Here is a 22349-nt window from a genome sequence, read left to right as displayed (position 1 = left end):
CTAGCTTGGTGGATAAGGGGGCTGTCGAGGCAGGGGTGCGTTTGGGGGCATAGGGGAAGTTTGGCCTGGGCCTGGGCCTGGGCTGGGAGCAGCTTAATTTGGGCTAGAAAGGGGCACAGTTTGAATCCACTATGTGGGGTTTCACTCTCCTCCAAACAGGCCCTGGGAAGCCGCTGTTTGTTTACATGTGGGGCTGAAAGGGCAGCTTGGGATCCTTGGTGGGTAGTTCCCTTGTGGCTTGTCTGGCTGGAAGGGCTGCAGCTTGCTGTGTGGTCAGGCAGCTCGGATCTGAACCAAACCTGCCCTCTCTGTTTCCAGCCCATGGGAGGTGGTTCAAATATCATACTTAAACCCTTAGGGCAGGGCTGATTTGATTGTGTCGTGTCCCCCCCCCCCCGCAGCAGGAGCGGGGCAGCGAACACTAGCCAGCCCCAACTGCTGCCTGGAAAAATCTTATCTCACCGGTTGGCAGGTACTTCCCAGGTGCAGGGGTGGGACAGTGGGCTTGTGAGGCTGTAGGATCCCAGAAGAGAAGGGATCATCTATTTGTTTTTAGCCTAAGCTCTTTCTTTAGTATCCTTGTTTCTGATGACTTGGAAAATACCTTAGTACTTAAATGTTTCTTTTTACTTCTGGACATGTGGGACTGGATTGTACATATTGTGCTATGTTCAAAAAGGGATCGAGCCGTTTTGTGGAGGAAAGGGGCATCAGGAGCTATTGAGTATGGGAATTAGGGGCACAGCCTCTGAATTAGAGCTTCCTAGACCTTTAAAGTCTGCATGCCTCAAGTGGAAGAGGAATAGTGTGGGGGTGACAAAACCTTGGAGATACCCAGTTCACTTTCCCTTTCAGCATCCCCGATCTCGTCTGACCCAGTAAATGGCATTTTTAAAAATGTTTTCATATACTTCTTGTTTAGTGCTAATGTCCTAATAAGGAATATGCACCTGTAATTATTGAAGAATAAATAGGGGTTTGTTTGTGTTTTTCCCAATTCCTTGAGAAGGAGAGGCAGGGAAGAGGATGTTAGCAATAAGCAACACAGATAAAGAAAATAACACTTTGAAGGTGGACACAAGAGGTAATGAATTATGTTCTGGAGTACCATGTTTAACTATGTTCCCAAAAAATAGTGAACTGCAAGTTGTGGGGGATTGTTTGTTGAGAGAGAAATTAAGGTGTAAACCTGACTAATCTGGTTGTGTGAGGGAGTTTCCTATCCTGGGGAAACTGAAGAAGAGAAAAGCTTGAGGAGTCAATTTGTGTGCACTAGTTAAGATTCAAGAGCTTTTGTAGTTCTCTTTTGCCTATAGCTCATCCTCAGTAGCAGCAGACTTGTAGGTGATTAAAGAAACTGGATGGGGAGGAGAAAACAAGGGGGAAGAAATAAACTGTATGAAAGGGAAAAGGCTGATCAACTAACAAACCTCATTGGTTTAGAATGGAGTTCTGTGCTGCATTGTTGGGAGAGGCAACTTGCTTATTCCTCTGTCGCTTTCTTTCAGACACAGGGCCAGAAGAAAGGTTGCCATGATGATGGTTTTGAGAGGGAGAGAAACTGTTAAACTGGGTTTCTTTTTTGGAGTCTTTGAAAATGGGTGAAGGGATACTTAAAACCAGGAGAAAGCGAAGCCAAGTGACATGAGGAAAGAGTAATAGGAATGAGTGATGGGACAAGAAAAGTGCCCAGAATGAAAAATGGCTATGAAGAGTAGATTAGATCTGGAAAAAAAGAAATGAATGCTTGCTTTTTAAACTAGAGAGGTATTGAATTTTTGTTTGGCAATCTAATTGCGAGTCAAAAGTTATGCTTCCTGTCTGAGAATTTTTTTATCTGCTGCTATTTGTAATAAAACCTAGGAAGTATCTTCTCTAACTTAGAGGAAAGCTGGTTTTCTCTGTCCAGTCGGTTTACTGTTACTGTCAGTTTGGGTTTAATTTAAATTCTAGTTCTGCAAATTGATTTGCCTGTTCAGGTGTTTGCATCCTCACGGATTCCCTCTGTTATTCTTGGGGGTTCTATGTTGCATAAAAGTTCCCCACTATGGGTAGTCCTTGTACATAAATGTAGGATCTAGGACTCTAGTCTTTTTTTCTCTTTATTCTTTCCTCCATTTTTGTGTGGGTCTCTAACAGCAATCAGGAAGCAAAACATGTTTTTAATATAGAAGGCAGGAAACCACAAAAGCAGAGGTAGTACCTGAAACTAGACTGAATATATCTTTCCCTATTAAAGAGACTAGTTTTCAGATTGATGGTATTACTTGTCCTGGATTACTAGTTAAATTGAGCTAAGTATCTCTGCCATCCCACTCAGCAAGTAAAATTAAAACTATTAATCCTGTCACAATACAGGATTATAACTTACTGTCCAGAACTAGCTGGTGAAATTGAGGGTTCCCTTCCATCCTTTTTTATAGTCTTTCCCCCTTCCTCCCCTACTTGGCAAGGTTTCTTAGTGGTTGCATTTTGTCGTCTGAATGCATAATGTTGCATTTGAAATTCATTTCAACTCCTAGCGTGAAGTTCACCAAAATCCAATCAAAAAGTAACGGGTATGTATAGTTGAGCTTTTGCCACATACAGCACGTGTTTTCAAACTGTTTTAAAGTGTTACAAATAACAATATACTTAAGGAGTAACAATATATAATTGCTCCTTGCTGAATGTCATAGTTACTTCCTTGAAAAATGCGACCTTAAGTGAAATGATATTAAGTGAATCCAGTTACGTCACAGTAGTTGCCTACAAGCAGGTGGTGACCAAACAATGTTATAACTGAACATTGCATGACTTTAAACAAGTAGTTTTCTAATAGATCAGTGACGTAATGCCAAAACAACGTTAACTGGGATGACATTAAGTGAGAAGTACTTGTAGTATGTAGTCAGATTAGTCTTGTCTATAGAAAATCAAATTCCGTAAAATAAGATTGTAGGATTTAACCTACTAAAATAAAAAAATTCCATTAGCACCACTTATAGGTGCCAGTATTAGCTCAAGTCTTCTTAGAGTTCCACGCTTCTTAGAGAAAGGTACAAGAAATTTAATGAGAACTTGCTAAAGACCAGAAATCTGTTGTGGCAATAGTAGTCCAGGTCTAAATGTATTGGTATACATTTTAGAAAGCGGAAATGGATTTTTAATTACTTGCCAATTCCGTTGTTTATCTGCAATTGTCAATGACATCAACCACCTTTTTACAGCTTTCCTTTGTTACTTAATGCATGGGGTGGTGCTTGTGGTATCAATGATTATGGGGGAATGCAGAAATCTGCGTTCCAGCCTTGGCAAGTAAGTGAAGAAGGAAGTGTTTTCTAAATGTACTTGGAATGGTAGACCTTACACTTTCTGTAAATGTTCTGAGATAAAGATTTGCTTTTGAAAGCTCACATGATAGAATTTTTGTGGAAAAGTTCAATGTTATACTGTTAAGCATGTTGTAGATCAGAGCCAAGGTGTGAAGAATCTTGTAATCATTTCCTGTGAAATGTGCAAAGTTTTATTCTAAATAGCTGCCTGCAAGCCCTGTAACTCATCCCATAAATTAAATAGAGGATGAAGAAGAAATCTAGTTTGCATATTAATATAGTTAATAGGCTTTTCGGCATTAATTTTGCATGAAAGGAAAAACATTGGCTCTTCTTTATAGTCTGTAACCCATATTCAGTGAATGGAAATGGCACAGCATTTGCATTGGGATATTTTACAGATGTTAGTACTTAATAGAAAGCTGTCACTGTATGTTGACCTGGGTGAAAAGAATTAGTCTCAGATAAGTTTGTAGCACACATCTCAGTGTGGCAATGAGTACTTTGATTAGCAATCTTAGCAAAGGCACCAATCACAATCATAGCAGCCAATGTACACTTCACTTTAAAGTGACCCCTGTGTGAGTGTGTAGGTAGTATTGAGGCACAGTAGCAAAGCAGTGTATTGATGCTTGCACTGCCAGTTCTGTATTGCATTGTGTGATGCAGAAAACTAGTCTAAATGGCTGAATATGCAGCATACCTCACAGCTACTGAATGTTCAGTAATATGTAACTAAACTGTGCACTTTTTCTAAGAGTTCATTGCCAAAATACTGTTTAACACTTACAGCCTTGTATTCATATATGACTTCGTAGCATCTGCTTATTGTAACTGAGCCACTGGGTAAATTTCTTGCTTGAAGGAAACTGTCTGCTGAAGAGGTAGAAGACATTTAACTATTATTGCAAGATCTGTCTTGTCTGATTTGGTGCACTACTATGTATAGACTGAAATTCAGGGAAGGACTGTGGCTATTCAACATCTGCTCCCCTTGAACTGGGGTTCTTCTATCTGTTTTCTTTATATTTAAGTTGTTCAGTGTACCTTACAACAACTGCAGCAGCAAAGAACAGAAGAGCTGCTGAAAAGAGCCTTGTTCATGAATGGTTCTAAAGACTCTGAAATGGGGAGGGGTGCAGATGGTGTAGCCCATGGTCACATATATAAGGTAACAGTTTTCTCCAATTAAAAAGAATTTTAGATGCTTTACTAGTATGCTAGAAAGCTAGCACTACTATATCATTCAGTTTAAGATCAAAGCAAATGTAAATTCTTTACATTTAAAATAAATGAGTGCTCATTCTGGAATCTGCTGGATGGCACATGAAGTCTTTTTAAAATGACAATACATTAGGCAAAAAAGTCCAAAGATACTGTGTCATTAGTTGTATAGGCATTATAGTTAAATGCATGTCTCATTCAAATTCATCATGCAGAATCTAGCCTTCTTGAGTCTTGACAGTGCCTCCAGTACTTCCTAGTTAGTAATTTCTACAGCAGAGTTAGCCTTAGCTCAGGTGTGGTAATATTATTAGCTAGAACTGAAAACGGTTTGCAGGGCTGTGAAATAGCCCTTCCTGGTAATGTCTCTATTCTAACAGCAGAATTGCAGGAGGAATGATACTTTGAGTAGTGGAACATCAAGACCATTAAAAAAGATACAGGGTTGTTAACACCTTGTGAAAAGAGATTAGCAGGAATGGTGGGGGGGGGAGTGGTAGAGCCATGAGGTCATCTCGGCACTGCCTGAATAGAAGTCTTATTGCCCCTCCTAGGCATTCTGTTTTAAAGTCTGGTTGGAGCAGGAATTGGAGGCATGCATCTGCACCCTCTTGCATCTCTGGCTTAATATAATCAGTGGCTATTGTACTGAACAGCTGAATGCAGAAGGGTCATGCTGTAGAGTAGGTCAAGACACATACTTACATTTTTAAGAATAGAATTATTTTATTGAATCAGCTAATTGTTTGGTTTTTGTTTCTTTTTGCTTGTGTTACGAATGGTGGGAGTGTTAGTGTAGACAGTGCTCTCTACCTCCAGCAAATCTACACTGAATGAACGTCAGTGCTCTATTGGTAATATTGTTGCTATGGGTTGGGCATAGTAGCAGTGCCCTGTTTGGAAAGGAGTCCAGGTACATATCATAGGAAGAGTCTTTGCAAATCATAAAGACTACCTGGTATGCTCAGAGTGATTGGTTTAATATAAGATGCTGAATAGATAATTAGCCATTCTTTATAAATAAAGATTGGATTTTGGACTGAAATTCTATTTGCAAGCGTGAAATATAAAGCTCATTCTTCAATAGCAGAGGATATTCGGCTCTTTCAATAACATTGGGCAAAAACGATGTAGTTTGCCTGGAATATTTTGGAGAACATGTGGGTTTTCAGTTGCCCTTTGAAAGAGAGCAGTTGATTCGCACATTGTTTCAATCAAAGGGCGGTATGGAGAAATGCAGAAAGTTGGATGAAAGAGAAAAGGAACACTGTGGAGCATAGCTTCTTTTTGTGCAGTCAGAGATGAGGTTGAAAGGGGATATGAGAGACTGCTTCTACAGAAGAAATATTGGAATTTGGTTCTGTTGCCACACAGACTTTGCCAAGAAGTGCTGGTAACAGGCGTGGTAGCGTGAAATGCATCCAAGTGCAACAGACTAGGATGCCATTAGTTTCATTATGTTACTGCTGCTTCTGGTGATTCAACTGGGAAAGTATTGTGTAGGAACAGAATCAAAGGTACAGTTTTAGCGGTCCTGGGAACAGAATAGGGAAGAGTTCTATGTACAGGAAGCAGTAAACAAAAGGAAGGAGGTTGGTCTAATGTTCCAGTAATAGCCATTAAAAGGGCAAATGCGTATGTTTGTCTCAATACTTGAAGAACTCTTTTTTTTGTATCTATAAAACGTAGCACATTTGCAGGCCAATTAATTGATCAAGGGAGCAGCATTTTATGTATTTTATTTTGGATGAGGAATTAAGGTGACTTGACATCTTGCTTTCATAACATGAAATAAAGGATAAATATCCATTGAAAGTAGTCATTATAAATTGTTATGTAGTACTCTACATTTAAGCTAGTATTTTTCATTTTAAAATATCTCAGAGGAGCTCACAAACCATAGATGTGGATAAAAGTAAAACTGGTATTGCTATCACTGGAGTGGGCTGACACTTTTAATGGGGGAAACCAATGATTTAAGAAGGGAAGAGATGACTTTGTAGCGCTCAAATGTAGATGGAATCCTAGTAGAAAACAGTTACCCATGTGGGAATTTGGCTGGGGCACTGAGTTCAGTACTTTGTCCTTTGCGAAGTGTTATGGAAATTCTTAGGACCTTGATTTTTTTGGATCAGGTATCGCACCCCTCCCCAGTTATATCCAGCACCACAATATTTAGATTCTCTGTTTAATTTGGTTATAACATCTGTTGGATTTTCAGTACTGCAATATCTAGGTGTGGGCTTGGAGACTTTTTTTCCACTCTAGTATTAGCCAAGCTAGACTATTCATAGATTTCATAAACATTACCTGGCTTGAAAGTTTGAAGCCTGTCAGAATGCTGATGTGTTGCATCTGTTCAACATAAATCAGTTTGTATAACCAGTATAAGGAGGTGCAACCCCCTACAGACAGGGTTTTTTAGGATTTTAATGTTTTCCCAGTTGACAGAAATGAACACTATTGTGCCAGTTTTAAAAGTACTGTTTTTTTCTTTAATATTACACACCTTTGACTGCAATATTCTATTTTTGAAAGGCCCCAAGAAGGAAAACAAAAAAGCTTCTTGGAGTATGGGTAAGTATTAGAGGTCTGGGGTCTCTGGAGTGGTGGTGGTGGGGAGGTGGCATCTGCTGCAGCCGGGGAAACTGCCATGAGAGTGGGCTGGGAGCTGGGCATAGTTAATGTCGTCAGTACTCTGCCCCTCCCCTCAAATTTCTGGACCCAGGGGAGCCCTTTTCCTTGCATGTAATGCATACCTCAATTTTCCCCAACAGGCTTTAGGCAAAAGGTATGGGTTTATGTGAGGAAAATATGGTATGCCTTCAGTTAAACCAGTATAGCTGTCATCTGGAGACAGGCCTCTACAGCCTTCTGGCTAGCCCCACACTGGAGTGCCCTCATGCCCCAGCCAGCCTCTCCACACACAGCACATCGAGCCAGGTCAGAGCAGCCCTGGGTGGGCAGGCTGAACCATTTTGTCATGCATAAGAAACCCCTTGCAATGATTCCACCTTCAGAATCTTGCTTTCTTACACCAGTGACTTTCAAGTGAGGGTACCACAATGCCCAGCCTGTGTGCAAGGAGGTAAGTCCTGTGGGAAGGGGTGATTCTAGTTGCTGGCATTCATATCCAAGAGCAACATGCTCACCGCTCAGGTACAGACTGGGGACAATGAGGAGGCTGATGGCAGAAAAAGCACAATATGGCAAGGTTCTGCCTACCCTTCCACCCTAGGAGACTCTTTTTTAAAGATGTCACAGGGTCCACTATAGGAATGAAAGTAGTTCTTAAATGGGGCTCAGTGAAATTCTAAAAAATTATGGAGGGGGTGAGAACCATTGGCTTAGCCTGTCTAACCATGCTTGTATTGTCATCCTTGTCCCTTAAACTATTTTAAAATCTACACTTGAAACTAGTGCTTCTATAAGCAATCATCACGTGTTTGTAGGTTTTCATGCTGAAGCGCCTGGTTGATAGTTTCTCAGTTTTTAGTAATCTGGGAATCTGTAGGGCGAAAGGTTATCTTTCGAACATCAGACATTTTTTATGCTGCTTTTTAAGGAGTTTACCTGCTATGGGGAATGTTGTAGTACAAAGTTCTTGCTAGTTGGTCAGTATTCTTCACCCTGCATGTGGTTGCTATATTTCACTTAAGTTGTTTCTTCCACATTGTAGAATTATTATTTCTTTGCCTTTTCTTGACTACACAGTCAGTTCATTTTCTACATTCAACCTCTAGGCCATCATTAGATGTTCATCAAGTATACTAGTTTTGATTTTATGTTCTTTTAAGAGCAAGATAAGTGCTGGGAGTTAGTTAAAAACAGCTCCTTTTGTCTTGAGGAAACTGGCTACTGTTTGTCAAGGTAGTACTTTAAAAGGAATGTTGGAAGTGGGCCTGTGTTATCATCACTTCTGTATTTAGTGCTGGAATTTTAGGTAGCTTATTGCACAGTCCAATTGCTGGCTGCTGTAAAGTTCCTCTTTTAAAATGACACTAAATAACGTATACGTCATGCTTGAGTTTGTTTATTGTGTATCACACTGTAAACAGTTTATAAATAATATTAATAAAATATGTCTCTTTACACAAATTTCATGTGAAACTACATAAATAGATAAAGGATGTTAATAGTAACATAGGCAGATGGTGCGATTAATTCAAAAAGAGGTAATAGGATTTTTCTCTAGGAATGACTTTACATGATTTAAGAAATTTAATTTGCACCTTTAAGGTATTCAGTTTAAATTAGAAGTTTAATATTCCATATTGGCAGTCTTGAAATAATTCCTTACCTTTAACCTTTGGAATAAATTTAATTCTTAGCTTTTCATAGAGCAGGGGTGGGCAAAATGCATGGGGGCCAGATACGGCCCACCAGGCCATTTTATCCAGCCTGTGGGGCCCCTAAAAATTTAGAAAATTAATATTAATCTGCCTTGGGCTGCCTGTCATGCAGCCCTCGATGGCTTGCCGAAACTGAGTAAGCAGCCCTCTGCCCAAAATAATTGCCTGCCCCTGTCATAGGCATTAGGGGCTGGAAGGAACCTTGAGAGATCATCACCAGCCCCCCTGCCATAGGTGGGAAGTCAGCTGGAATCAAGTAACTCCAGCAAGAAATATATCCACCTGTTTTTTAAAGGAGTCCAAAGTAGGTGCTTGCACCACCTCTGGGGGAAGTTTGTTCCAGACCCTGGACACACACACCGTGAAGAACATTTTTCTTATATCTAGTCTAAATCAGCCTTCCTGGCTGTTAGACCGTGTTATCTCTTGTGGAGCGCTGGTGAACAGTTGTTCTCCCACGTCCTGATGTACCCCTCTTATGTAATTGTAGGCTGCCATCAAGTGCCCCCGAACCTTCTCTTCTTCAGGCTGAAGAGTCCCGAGTCCCTCAGCCTCTCCTCATACGGCCTTCCTTCCAGGCCTTGGATCAGAGGAGAGTCACTCATATGGACTCTCTCAAGCTTCTCTGCATACTTCCTGAAGTGGAGGGCCCAATACTGGGCATGGTACTTCAGCTGTGGTCTCACCAGGGCCGAGTAAAGTGGGAGGATGACTTCCTGGTTTTGCTTGTGATCCATCGGTGGATGCATCCCAGAGTTTGGTTAGCTTTGCCAGCCACAGCATCACATTGGTGGCTCATATTCATCTTGTGGTCAGTCAAGACCCTCAAGTCACTTTTGGTTGTGGTTCTAGTGAGTGTAGCACTGCCGAGCCTGTATGTATGCTGAGGGCTCTTCCTACCGAGGTGCAACACCGTACGCTTCCCTGCATTGGAAGACCATCAGATTTTGATTGGCCCACCTTGAGTGTGTCCAAGTCGGCCTGTATCCCCAGCCTGTCCTGCAGTGTGACCGCCCTCCCCCATAATTTGGTATCATCCACGAACTTGGTGAGTTCACATCTGACTCCCGAATCCAGAACATTAATGAAGATGTTAAAGAGCACTGGCCCAGGTACCAAGCCATGAGAGACTTCGCTGGTCACCCCGTGCCACGTTGATTTGCTCTGTCAACTAGTATGCTTTGGGTCTGACCCCATAGCCAGTTGCCTAGCTGTTGGACTGTATGATGATCAAGGCCACAGTTCCCCAGCTTAACCATGAGGACATCATGGGGAACTAGGTCAAAGGCCTTTTTGAAGTCCAGGTATGACATCCATGTCATCTCTTGTCCAGGGCACATGTTACCTGGTCATAAACGGCAATGATGTTGGTCAGGCATGATCTGCCAGTCACAAAGCCAAGATGGCTGGCATTCAGAAGCTTACAGTCCATCAGTCTGGTGTTTGATGGAACCCTTGACTGTTTTCCCCAGGGACGGACGTAAGACTGATTGGTCTATAGTTCCCCAGGTCATCCCTCCTCCCTTTCTTGTAGATAGGGACCATGTTGGCTCTTTTTTTCCTGGTCATCTGGGATCTCGCCCAAGTGTTACGATTTTTTCAAGTATCTCTGCCAAGGGGAAAGCACTGATGTCTGTCTGCTAGTTCCTCCAGGACTCTTGGGTGCATTCCATTTGGGCCCACAGACTTATGAATGTCCACTTCCTCAAGGTGTTTCTTCACCTGGTCAACATTGGTTTTTGTTTTTTTTTTAGGCCTGTTGCCTGCTCCTGGATTGGTTTGTGCTGTTCGTGACAGTCTGATCCTCCTGGGAGCGTGAAAAACTGATGCAAAGAAGTCATTTAGGAGATCTGGCCCTTTCTTGGCTATCGGAAGTCAGTTGCTCCATTGGATCTGTCAGGGGCCCAAAGCTATCCTTGTTCTTTTTCCAGCTTCCCGCATATCTGAAGAAGGACTTTTTGTTGTCCTTGATTCCTGTAGCTAGCCTAAGTTCAGTTTGTTCCTTGGCTTCCCTCGATCGCTCTCTACAGGTGCGGGTGAGTACAGAGTAATCCTCTTTGGTAATGCTTCATTCTTAATAGCAATATTCCTTTTAGAATTTAGTGTACTTAAATTAATATTTAACATTGTCACTTTAAGCCAAGAGAACCCAGAATGTTCTGATCTGGGGAAATCTTTTGTTCTCACTTGGTAGATCTTATCTGTAGGAGACAAAATGTCATGGTTCCTTTGTAGCTTCTTGACTTGTCAATAATGCTTTAAAGCTGCTTTTGAAATTAAAATTTCTTATAAACTGATCCATAAGAAGATAACTTGAATAAACTAAATTCTTACTGTGCCCAAAATATGTGCCTAGAGTTATGAGGGAAAAGTACTGCTTTGGGAGAACTTATACTGGAGCCATGAAAAAGCTTGTGTAACAGTTGGCAGATGTAGGGTTTACTATAAATCTAACCAAATAGCAGAATGCCCTGTAAATAAGTTTACTAGTTCTCAATATAAGAGACGGATTAATCCTTGTTACAGGAAAGCAGTTTATATCTTTGAAGGTTCTTGTATGTAAAAATTCTGGTTTCATATGTTGTTTCTATTTATTCCAAAGACAAGGAACAGAGTTGGACCATCTTGTTACCCCCTTTTTGATAGTAATTTAGGGTGCAACAACACTGCAGGGCTGTAAGTGGAGAGATACAAAAGTTGCAGATTTGACTTAAAAGGTCAGTTTTTTTCTGGCATGCTTTCCCCAACTTCACAGAATTTCCTCTCTAGGTACAACATGGGGATTATGTGATGTGGGCTCATCCTGTATTGCCCAATTATGCTGTTTTTTACATTTGATTCCTAGCAGACTGTGTTCCATTCTGTGAATAAATGCTGGCACCTTCAGCTAGTTAATATTATAATACTTAGCTAGGAGGTATTTTCAGATGACTGCTGCTTCCTTTCCCTTGCCTTCCTTTGTTTCCCTTTTGGAAGCATGGCAGTAGTTTAGAGTTGGGTACAGGGTGGTGATTGTAGTTTCTTCCAGAGCATAAAACAAAGAAAGCAGGTAAGGTATTTTTCTGATGCTTTTATTCTAAGTTAGCAATTAGATCTGAAATGAATCCATAACATTATCCATTAGTTTGCATCCTTCAAACATTGGGGGAAATGCTGTATACAACTACTACTAGAGATACCAAAATATAATTAAAAATACACAAAGTACTCAGGTGATGGTTCAGTTTCAAACACAACGGAAATCAGCAAAGTAGACGAGGATAATTATTACTGTTACAGTAAATTCAGTTTTGTAAAAGAAATATATGACAAATATTCTTTAAGTACTAAAATGGAGAATAATGTTCTTGAAGCAAACAGCTGAAAATTTAAATTGTAGTGTTGTTGGCTAGATAGCAGAAGCTGTGAGCAGAATAACAATCTTGCATCTTTCAGGGATATTTAGACAATATGACTCACAACAGCAGTGATATTAGTCTCATTCTGATCATTGAATCTTATGTTTGCAAATACTGCAGTAGTTTTAACTGGATTCTCTTAATTGCCCATTTCTGAATTTGGTTAGCTACAAATTGAAATGTTCAGAGTGAAGCTATAGGATTTTTTTCTTCTGGTTTTTTAATTTTTTTAAATAAGTTAGCAGGTGATATATTTGATATTCAAACCTTAGTTGAACATTCTGTTTTGTCTTAACTTATCAAGGAAATATTAACTCGGATATATGAGTGTACCACTAAAATGTTGGCATACAGGAAATATGTCCTGTTAAAGCTATTGGAATCATATTAAGTGCAGGTTTGCGTGTTTGTTTTTTTCAAACTATTAGAAACTGCAACCCGGTTACAAAGTTTGAGAATAGGTTCAGACATTTGGTTTGGCTTTTTGAACATCCTGTGTGAGGGTAAGCTTTAAAATACCGTGATCAAATGGAGCGTGAGTGCAATGACAGAATGTCTACCTAGCAAAAACAAAAATAGAAGGGAACTTCTCAGACAACCACTTACATACTTCTGTTCTGCCTTGGCATTGGATATAATTAGGTTTTTTATCTTTTTTTTTTATTTTGCAGTCCAAGTATGCAGTCACTGCTGATTTATTTAATTGCATTAAAATTATTAGCACATCCATCATTTCTTGAACTTGCTAAATTATTAAAAAGGCCAGCTGTTTAGGCTGTTGTAGGTGTTGCTGCTAGTGAAAATGTTAGGATGAGGCCATGAACATTATACTTGTAGCAGTAAATACTCCCTTGTAGCACTACATAAAGTGAATGTGCACCCCTTCAAGCTGTTTCTAGTGATAGATGATGAAAGTGCTACAAAATAGTACCTTTGAAAGAGGAATTTCTGTGTTCTGTATCACTACATGTAACTTTATAGTTGCTTGTAGGGTTACAGGGGGTGTCTCTAGGACCTACCAGTGTCTCAGTCCTCCCCTCCAAGGGAGTAGAGAGGGAGAGGGGCTGGCTCCTTGACAGCTTGCCTAGCTGCACTGAACTGGTATACAGTCCTGATGGGACCCTGTTGTAGTGAGGAGCAAGATGAGCTAACTTCCTTGTGATGCCAGCATGGAGAGCTGCCACAGCAGAAAAAGCCACAGGAAGCTCTTCCCACTGCTGTGGGAACACTGGGAAGTGACTGCATAGTACTTTTGTGTGTGAAATGGATATGATTGCTAGTGGTTAGAGAGCCCTGAATAGTACTAGTTAATCTGACTTAAGTGTTGATAGTTTTCTCAAGCTCTGATAAATCATCTGTTTCAGGCATCATTAAAACTGTTGAAAACCATACCAAATTCATACTACTATTGCTTAGGAAAGCTTGGAGGGGAAGCTCTTTATAAGAGGCCTAAATAGTACTAGTTGGCTTAAAAATAAAATAGTCTATCCATTCTTTGAATACATCTGTCCATTCTCTGATGTGGGAAAGAAGAAAAACAAAGTACTTCCTCTTTCTAGCCCTTGTGGGTAGGAGAGAGTTAAGAACTAAAGCTTCATATCTATTTTAAATTGCCATTGGATGATTTGAAAGGTTGGATTTTGTTTTGCATGTGTAGGCTTTGAGCTGGCTCAGTGTGATGCAGTCCCAGGTGCACATTTAAGTAGGGTGCCCCGGAGCAATAAAGTCCAGCACAATAAGTGCTGGACTTCATTGCTTTGTGTTAATTGCGTATGTCCTGTGAGTAGCAGGCCTGCTGGCGTTCACACTTCATTCGCAAACCAGACATTGCAACAATTATTCCTGAAGTGTGAGTAAATAATAAAAGTGTACCATTTTAAAGCAGTGGATGCAATAAGCATGCAGATTCATATATCTGCCACTAGTAGTAGAGCACAGGCACTCCACTTGCTATTATTGTAGACAAAGCCCAAACTGCTGAGTTCCAGAATAAACTACTTAAACTTTGTAGCTGGAAAGATCAATGTAACTTTTCTTTAAGCATCCACGAGTTTAACTTGGAAACTAGGTATTGCTGGAGAGAGACTTACTAAATCTAATATAAAGAGGAATATCTTTCACAAATACTGTAGGTTTTTCACTGTAGTGTGATTTTTAGCATTTCTTCGGGGTTTTGTCAATCTCAACACCGTGAGAGTACCTGAAGTCAAATCAACAGTCTATATTCAAGCTGAGTGGAATGTAAAATAATAGCTTGAATGGGAAAGCAAAAGGAAATACAGTATAACCTCATGAAGCTGAAATGCTTGGGGCTGAGCACCTGCCAGAAATTTGAAAACTCTGGGTTTTTTTTAAACCAGAGCAGTGGCCAGTCCTGGACGGTGGGAGTGGGGGTGGCGGTGGTTGGTTCCAGAGCAGCAGCCATATGCTGAGCAGCGGCACAGGGTGGTGGATGGCGGTGGCAGCTGCTGCGTGCAAGCCTTCCCCCTTTGCTTCTCAGGGACCGGCCACCACTACTCCCCAGTCTAGCGTAGATTGGGTGATCTAGTGATGTTAAAAAGTGCCAGATATTTGATATCTGGATTTTATGAGGTTGTACTGTACTAAAGAAACAGTTTTATCTGGACATTATTTCTTTGATTTATATCTTTGATCAAAATCATGGGGAAAATAGAGCTGGAAAGGATCTTGAGAAACTTAGTCTGGGAATTGGCAACCTACACCATCAGCCAGATCCATCACACAGTGCCACATCATCTGCAGCAACAGAAAGAAGTGAGGATGGTGACAGTGGCCAGGTCCTGACACTGGCCAGCCATGGACACAAGCTGGGGCATTGTGGCATGCTTCTTGAAACAGTTGCAAACTGCTGATGCAGTCCCTTTCTTTTGTCCCCAAGTCCTTCATGATCAATGTGTGGTCTAATCTGTGCTTTAAAAGTGATGGAGGTGCCACAGTATCCCTAGGAAGGTAGCTATTGCTTAACTATTATAGTTAGAAAGGTTAATGTCTAACCTAAGTCTCCTTTGTTATAATTTAATGCATTATTTCTTGTCCTAGGCCCTGTACACAATAACCCTTTACATATTTGAAGAGTCTTATGTTTCCCTTCCATTTTCTCTTTTCTAAAGTAAACCATCCCAGTTCTCTCAACCTTTTTCTCATGGGTAATTTTTCCTAGACCTCTGATCATTCTTTTTCCTCTGGACTCTTACTAGTTGGTATACATTTTAAGGTATGGTGCTCAACACTAAACCTAGTACTCCAGCTGAATACTTACCAAGGGCTGAGTAGAGTGGATTATTTTGTCTTGCATAGTACTCTTCCATTTTTATATTCTGGTATGTGCTTTTTAACAGTAGTATGATATTTGTGATTCATTTGGAAAAAAGCATGAGGATCCTGAAATGCTGGCCCATTTTGAATGTGCTTGTATTGATCAGTTTTTTTTTAGTATTTTTACACTTGTCCTCATTGAATTGCATCTTTGCTATTTGAGAACAGTTCCCTTTCCTCCCGTTTTCAGTATCGCTTTAAATTCTAATCCTGACCTCCCAACATGCTTATGATCTCGTCCCAGCTTGCAAATTTTAATTGCATTGTCCAGTGTGTTGTTAAATTTATTACTGAAAATATTGAATACTACTAGAGTCAGGAGAAACTCCTACAGAATCTCACTAGATGCAGCCTACCATTTTGATAGACGGTTTTAATTACTCTGAGTGTGGTTTTCCAGCCAGTTGTCTACCTGTATAACAGTAGTTAAGTGAATATCATGTTTTCCTAGTTTGTTTATGAGAATTTTAATGGAGATGGTGTCAAGAGCCTTGAGGAAGGGTTTCCCATCTGTAGCTGCTTAACTAGTGAAAAGGCCTATCATAAGGTGACAAGGTTGGTTTTTGGTTTGTTTGGTTTTTTTGTGTGTCGCGTGTTCCTATGGATCCATTTTGATGACTACTTACCAAGTGGTGATCCTCTAGGTGTTTACAGTCTGGTTAGTCTGTAAAGAAGAACAAAAACCCAACTCTTTCATTTGCAGTTTTATATGAAGTAGGACCTGATTTTTATTTTCAAAAACATCTTTTTTTTCCTCTCTTACCACAAAAGTATTAGGAATGTCAATCTTGCTTTTATTTATTTCTTCCCCGCCCCTCAGCCATGCTGGATATTGTACAGTGCCGATGCTGATGTTCCTTCTCAGTCTTCACCTGAAACATGAGGATGTAGAACCTTCAGCAGAAATTTTCTTCCTTCAAACATTTTGGTCACTAAAATTAAATGAGTGTAATTAAACCCCTAATTTGAGTTGTAAATGGATGTATTAAAAAATCCATTCTTGTCCCCTCCTCAGTCACCCCCTCCCCCAAAGTAAAATTTCTGATTTTTAATTTACCTATTTTCCTTTTGATTTTATCCTGGAAGACTGAATTCTAAAGTAAGATAAAAGTTAATCTGTACATTATACTTTCTGGAGAGCTAAAAATGGGAAACAAATTGGATTTGTGACAATAATAGGTTATACCATTTTAAAAAAAAAAAATGCCCAAAGCTTTCTGTTGCTGTTTGTATAACTTCTTTGTAGAAACTCATTTGTAATTGTATCTTGCCATTTGCATTACAGCTTAGGGCTGTTAGTGGGATTTTTCCAGGTCTTGAACCCAGCAGTACTTTTTCCATTTTACTGCTGTGAAACATGGAAATAGATATACTGTCATAAGAATGAAAACTGCACATGACCAGAAAGGAACCTTGGAGTAACTTCTAAACTGGTGCAAGTATTTACTAGATAGCCTTAGGGAGACATTGTCCAATAAATAATGCATAGGATTAGAATTGGAAATTCTGGCCAATATCTCTTATTTGCTGTTTAATCTTGGATTTAGCTTCTCTCCATTAGTTTATCTTTGTCTCCTAAGGATAATACCTAGTTTCATGGGCCATTATGAGGATTAATATAAACATATGTAAATATGTACATTGCTTGAACATGAAAAACAGTTTATTGTTGGTGTATTTAATTATGATGTCTGAGTAGAATGAAAAGCTTCTAAAAGAATAAAAAGCCTTCAGCAAGAAATAGTGTAACTATGGTATTTCATGTTATAATACAATGTAATCATTAGTCTGATGTGCATCAGTTTTACCTTACACATTGTACTGGTGATAAACTAGAAGTCTTCTGACCATATGTATCAAGAGAACCAGCTCTTTGTTACTTGTATTGCCTTAATTAATCTTCACAGTATACCTATGAGAGTGACTTACATCCCTGTTTCCTGGATACCCAAGATTCCCCGAGATCAGTTGCCCAAGATCACACATGACAAAGTAGTGTCTTCAGTCCTGGCCTACCCACCAAGCCAGCATTCCTCCTTTTAATTAAAATGTCTGTTCTTAGCATTTACATTGGTGATTTTCATAGTTAATTATTTCAGAGAGTCAAAGGAAAGTATGTTTGAACAATTGCATAATAGAACTGACAAGAAAAATAGGTAGGTCTTGGTGAATAGAAGAGTTTAGACTAGCTTTGCACGAGTTCTGTCAGGAAAGATAACTAAAAGAGAACTCGATTTTTAGAAACTTAAAGTTGCATAATTTGGAAATTGGCTAATATATAAAGCTTAGGTCTATATTTAATGGCTTAAATTGTTGTTTGTCTCTTATGTGTTAAGTGTACAAATTATGCCTTTGCACATTTTTTCTTTCCCTTTACAGATCTGCTGAATCTGTTTTCATAGTCACAGTCCAAAGATCACCTACAAGAAGGGTTCACTCTTTAAATGGACCTCTGTTTTCACGGTATGGCTCAGGTATCTGATAGCAATGGATTTAACCAGCAGTCATCACCTTCTTTGGGGATCGCAAGGACAAAAGATGTGGACAAAGAAGAGGCATTACAAATGGAAGCTGAGGCACTAGCTAAGATGCAAAAGGAGAAAGGAACAATTAGTAATAAACTAACTCATGGTTCCTTAAGCAGCACCAAAAATAAAGCACACACTCATAATAAACAAGATTATGATCTCATGCTGTTCCCAGAGTCTGATGCCGAAAGGGGGGAAGGCAAATTAAGTTCCATTGACATAGATAAACTTTCTCATGCTGAACTAGAGAAACTGCTTCTGGATGACAGTTTTGAATCTAGTAAAGTACCTGCTTTACCAACAACTCCTGTTTTGAGCCCATCAGTTTCTTCACAACTATATCTTAAGCCTACAGGTCAAAGGGGACAGTGGACACCTGGAATACCTGGACCAGTGACTTGCACTTTACCTCTTATTAACCCAGTGGCTTCTTACAATAAACAAGCTGGTGTATTTCAGAATGGCTTCCATCCAAGTATGTCCACTTATCAGTCGGCAGAACCTGTCTATCTCCATCCTCCAGGACGGTCCCAATACATTTCATATCCATTATCAGCTGCTGCACCTTTTCATCCGCAGAGAAGTTTACCTTTGTATTGTCCAGTGCTTACACCTGAAATGGCAAATTTGTTTGATAAAATTGCCAGAACCTCAGAATTCTTGAAAAATGGGAAGTTAAACACTGACTTAGCCATGACTGGCATTAAATCTGCAGTTCCTAATCTGTCAGATGCAGAAAACTGTGGTGATATTAGTAAATTTGATTGGCTAGACTTGGATCCTCTAAGTAAACCAAAAGTGGATGGTGTGGAGACTTTGTATAAAACAGAGGATGATGGAAATGTGACCTCTGTTTCGGTTGTAGAAGATCCCTGGGATGCTGTACTACTAGAAGAAAAATCACTAGTAACATGTCATCTTGAAAGAAAAGTTAATGGGAAGCTTGCTTCTGGAGCAACTGTTACAAGGAGCCAGTCCTTAAACATTCGAACAACTCAGCTTGCCAAGTTACAGGGCCAAACACCACAGGTATAGTAAATCAGTATTTTGAATTGTACTGTTTGTTACACTGGCAAATATTAGTCGCAATGACTTGAAAGTCTTGGATAAAAATCTTTATCTTCTTAATATATGAAAGTGTAGGCAGAGACGAATGTCTAAATAAGCTGGTAGCCACTGGACTATGTGCATTCAAATTTTGGAATCTATAGCACTACTATTAGAGGGTTTTAAATAAACTAATTGCTCCAGTGTAAACTTCCTGGTTTGCTAAGGAAGTTCTAGAATGTTTTGCCAACATTATCCCAGAATAGAAAGATGATGATGGTGGGGTATTTGCAATCTTGTTACTAACTTGACTTTCATAATTATGCTGCTTAACAACAAGTGTGGTCAAACTGTTCTGTTTGCTTCTGGAGCAAAAGCATTTGAGCATTATATACAGGTAAGTGTATCATATTTCCCTCTGTGTAGGAAGAAAACCTGGAGGGCTACAGTAGTGAATAGCTGCCATAATCTTATTACATTTCTTCCTTGTTAGTTGAAGTAAAGCTTATCCCTGCAGCTGTAATAAGCTGATAAATTCTAACAAGGCAGAATATGCTCACTTAGTCTTAAGTAGGGAAAGCTGAATGTGTTCAAAACTGCTCTTTAAAATTTGAAGTGCACTAAAAGCATTGCTTGGAAAAGAAGACTGTGTACACAAGCATGGCCAGATCTCTTGATTCTTTCCCAGAACCCATAATTTTGAAAAGACTGTTTTGAGGAGAGGAAGCGGTAAAAAATCCTAGTGTATCTCCTATGACCTCATTTTAAAGGGTGAAAAGAAGACTAGATACTTAAGTTGCAATAGGAATACTTTGCTCATGCATACCATATGGTTTCATTTTAAAGGATGAGAAGATGACTAGAAATTGGTTACATAAATGAACAAAGTATTATTTGGCATATGAACAAAGCAATAAATGCAGCAGAACAACAAACTAGATATGCATAGTGAGACTGAGAGGAAAAAAGGGAGAATTAAAAAAAACAAACATTTCAGGTCCCTTTTTGTAGACCTTTTCAAATGCAGGCCTCTAACCAGTAGATTCTAATCTTCTAAATACCTTGTTAGAAACAACAGAATTAAAACATGTCTCTGTGGAATAAACATTGCTTCCCTCACCACTTTCATGGTTGTGTAGGAACACTCATTTTGCTGTATGCTGACATCATTTGCATGCCATGGAGCAATGATATATTATAATGTTTCTGTGGTAAAAATGTGCTGAGGCAACACACAGTGTAGAGTCAAAGGGTGTGATGAGGAGGACAGGGCATTGAACACAGTTGCTAATGTAGGTCAAGGCTGTCCAACTGGTGGCCCACAAGTCTCGGGAGCAAGGTGACACAGAGCACCTGATGGACCCTGTTTGTTTGCCTATGTGATGGGAGTCCTGGGAAGTCTGCAGGGACCATGGCCCCTGCCGTGTGCAGCCTTCACATTTTGTATGATGGAACCCGTGACCAGTACAGTGTGCAGCCAGCCCCCAGCTACTCAAATTGGACAGCTGTGATGTAGGCTGTTGGCCTGTCTTTCAGAGTTGCTGAGCACCCACAATTCCCATTTAAATTAACTGGAGCTGTGAATGGTCAAAACCTGCTCAAAGTCTTGATGTAAACCAGCAATTATATCCTTCCTGTTTGCTGGGTTGCTAAAAACTTAAATGCCATATTTCTAATACCAGTAGTGTTGTGTGATCAAATTAACTATTATAAAAGAATGAAACAAGCTAGATTAAAGGAATAATATCACATAATATGCCTGTGAAGGGAAAATACTAGGCTTGCATCTTTATTGTGTTATAATATATAAAATAAGTGTGAAAAGGTCCTTGATGTATCAAAAAAGAACGTAGGAATTTCATATCTCCTTTTTCCTGTTTTGTTTGAGGGCTTATTGGAAAACATAAATATCAGTTACCTAGATAGTGTTATTTCTGCCGAAGCCCTGGTTCTTGGATAGCAAAAAATACCTATTTATACTAAAGAGTTGATATTTGTCTGTCTTTTAAACTACTAAGAATATGAAAGTATTCTTACCTGTGCTTAACGCAGTTTTGCTTAGCACTATTTTGCTATAATGCTCATTTTAAATTGATGCCTGATTTCACTTGGCGTTCAGCAGGTTTCACTATAACACTCGTGGTCGCCATCTTGGGTCATCAGATAATTTCGGTTCTGCTTAAGGCTCGGTTTTTCAGGGACCAATTAAGGGTGCTAAGTGGGAGCTGCCTGTAAATGATATTAAAATTGCTGAAATCAAACACTGCCATAGAAAATTTCCTCTGGTAGGACAGGGGTTAGCAATATATGGCCTGCAGAGCCAGAAGGGTTAGCCTGTGCCAGTGTCTTTGCTTAAGTCTGTTTTGATTGAGGTTTGGTATGAGACCTTTTATGAGCTTGTGAGGGTGTAGATTACTCCACATCTGCCTATTAGGACCATGCACTGGCCAGAGTTAATGAGTTCTCTAAAGAAGGCCACTATTTTGGTTTTGTTGCGTCTAGAATGGCTTTCCTAACCAGTTACTTCTGCAGTGGTTCACTGAGAGATTTGTTTTCATTCCTGTCAAGAAGCTGCAGCATCTAAAGAGAAATAGAGGACAGGACTGTAAACTAGTAGGGGAATGATGGCAGGAAAAAAAAGGATCACAAAATGTCAGTGCTTTGGCGGGGGGAGGGGGTTGGTATTTTACATTGCAACTATTTGAATAGCATTCCCTGTCCAAACATCTAGGAAGAACTGGAGTGAGCTCTTGGGTTTGTTATGCAGGAGTCCTCAGTTGGATCCAGCCAGTGCCAGTAGCCATAAGGTCCTATGGGAGGAGCTGTCACAAGTTGGCATGGGCAGCCAAGACTGACTAGAGGATCTGTTCACTCAGGGTTATTGGAAGCTCTTTCCAATTCCCACTAATAAGTCTGCATTGCTCATGTTGCTTAGACTCAGGTTGGATAGTTAAAATGGTTATATCAAGGATATTTTTTGGTTTACTTCCTGATGTCTGCTCTAACGCCCAAACTGTGGGCTTTCCAGAAAAAAAAGCATCATACAGGCAGTAGCTAAAATAACTTTCTATTGATGTAAAATTCCTAGTCTTTCAATTTAGTGCTTCCTGCAGTTTCATAGATTTAGGGTCAGAAGGGACCTAGTAGATC

At 39.8% G+C, this 22349-nt stretch overlaps 1 protein-coding gene across 2 annotated transcripts in view; it reads left to right on the top strand.

Moving 5' to 3' along the window:
* The first annotated feature begins 18007 nt into the window (after positions 1–18007).
* PIK3C2A (phosphatidylinositol-4-phosphate 3-kinase catalytic subunit type 2 alpha) overlaps positions 18008–22349 on the top strand; it is a 115563-nt gene continuing 111221 nt past the window's right edge. For both annotated transcript variants that reach the window (XM_019519659.1, XM_019519658.1), the window contains exon 1: positions 18008–19181. In XM_019519659.1, coding sequence (XP_019375204.1) covers positions 18069–19181 — 1113 coding nt within the window. In that variant the 5' untranslated portion in view covers positions 18008–18068. The remainder of the gene's footprint in view (positions 19182–22349) is intronic.

The sequence above is a fragment of the Gavialis gangeticus genome, unplaced genomic scaffold (assembly GCF_001723915.1).
Source record: "Gavialis gangeticus isolate Ggan-Ray unplaced genomic scaffold, GavGan_comp1, whole genome shotgun sequence".
NCBI lineage: Eukaryota > Metazoa > Chordata > Crocodylia > Gavialidae > Gavialis > Gavialis gangeticus.
This window is presented reverse-complemented; position numbering and strand designations above follow the sequence as displayed.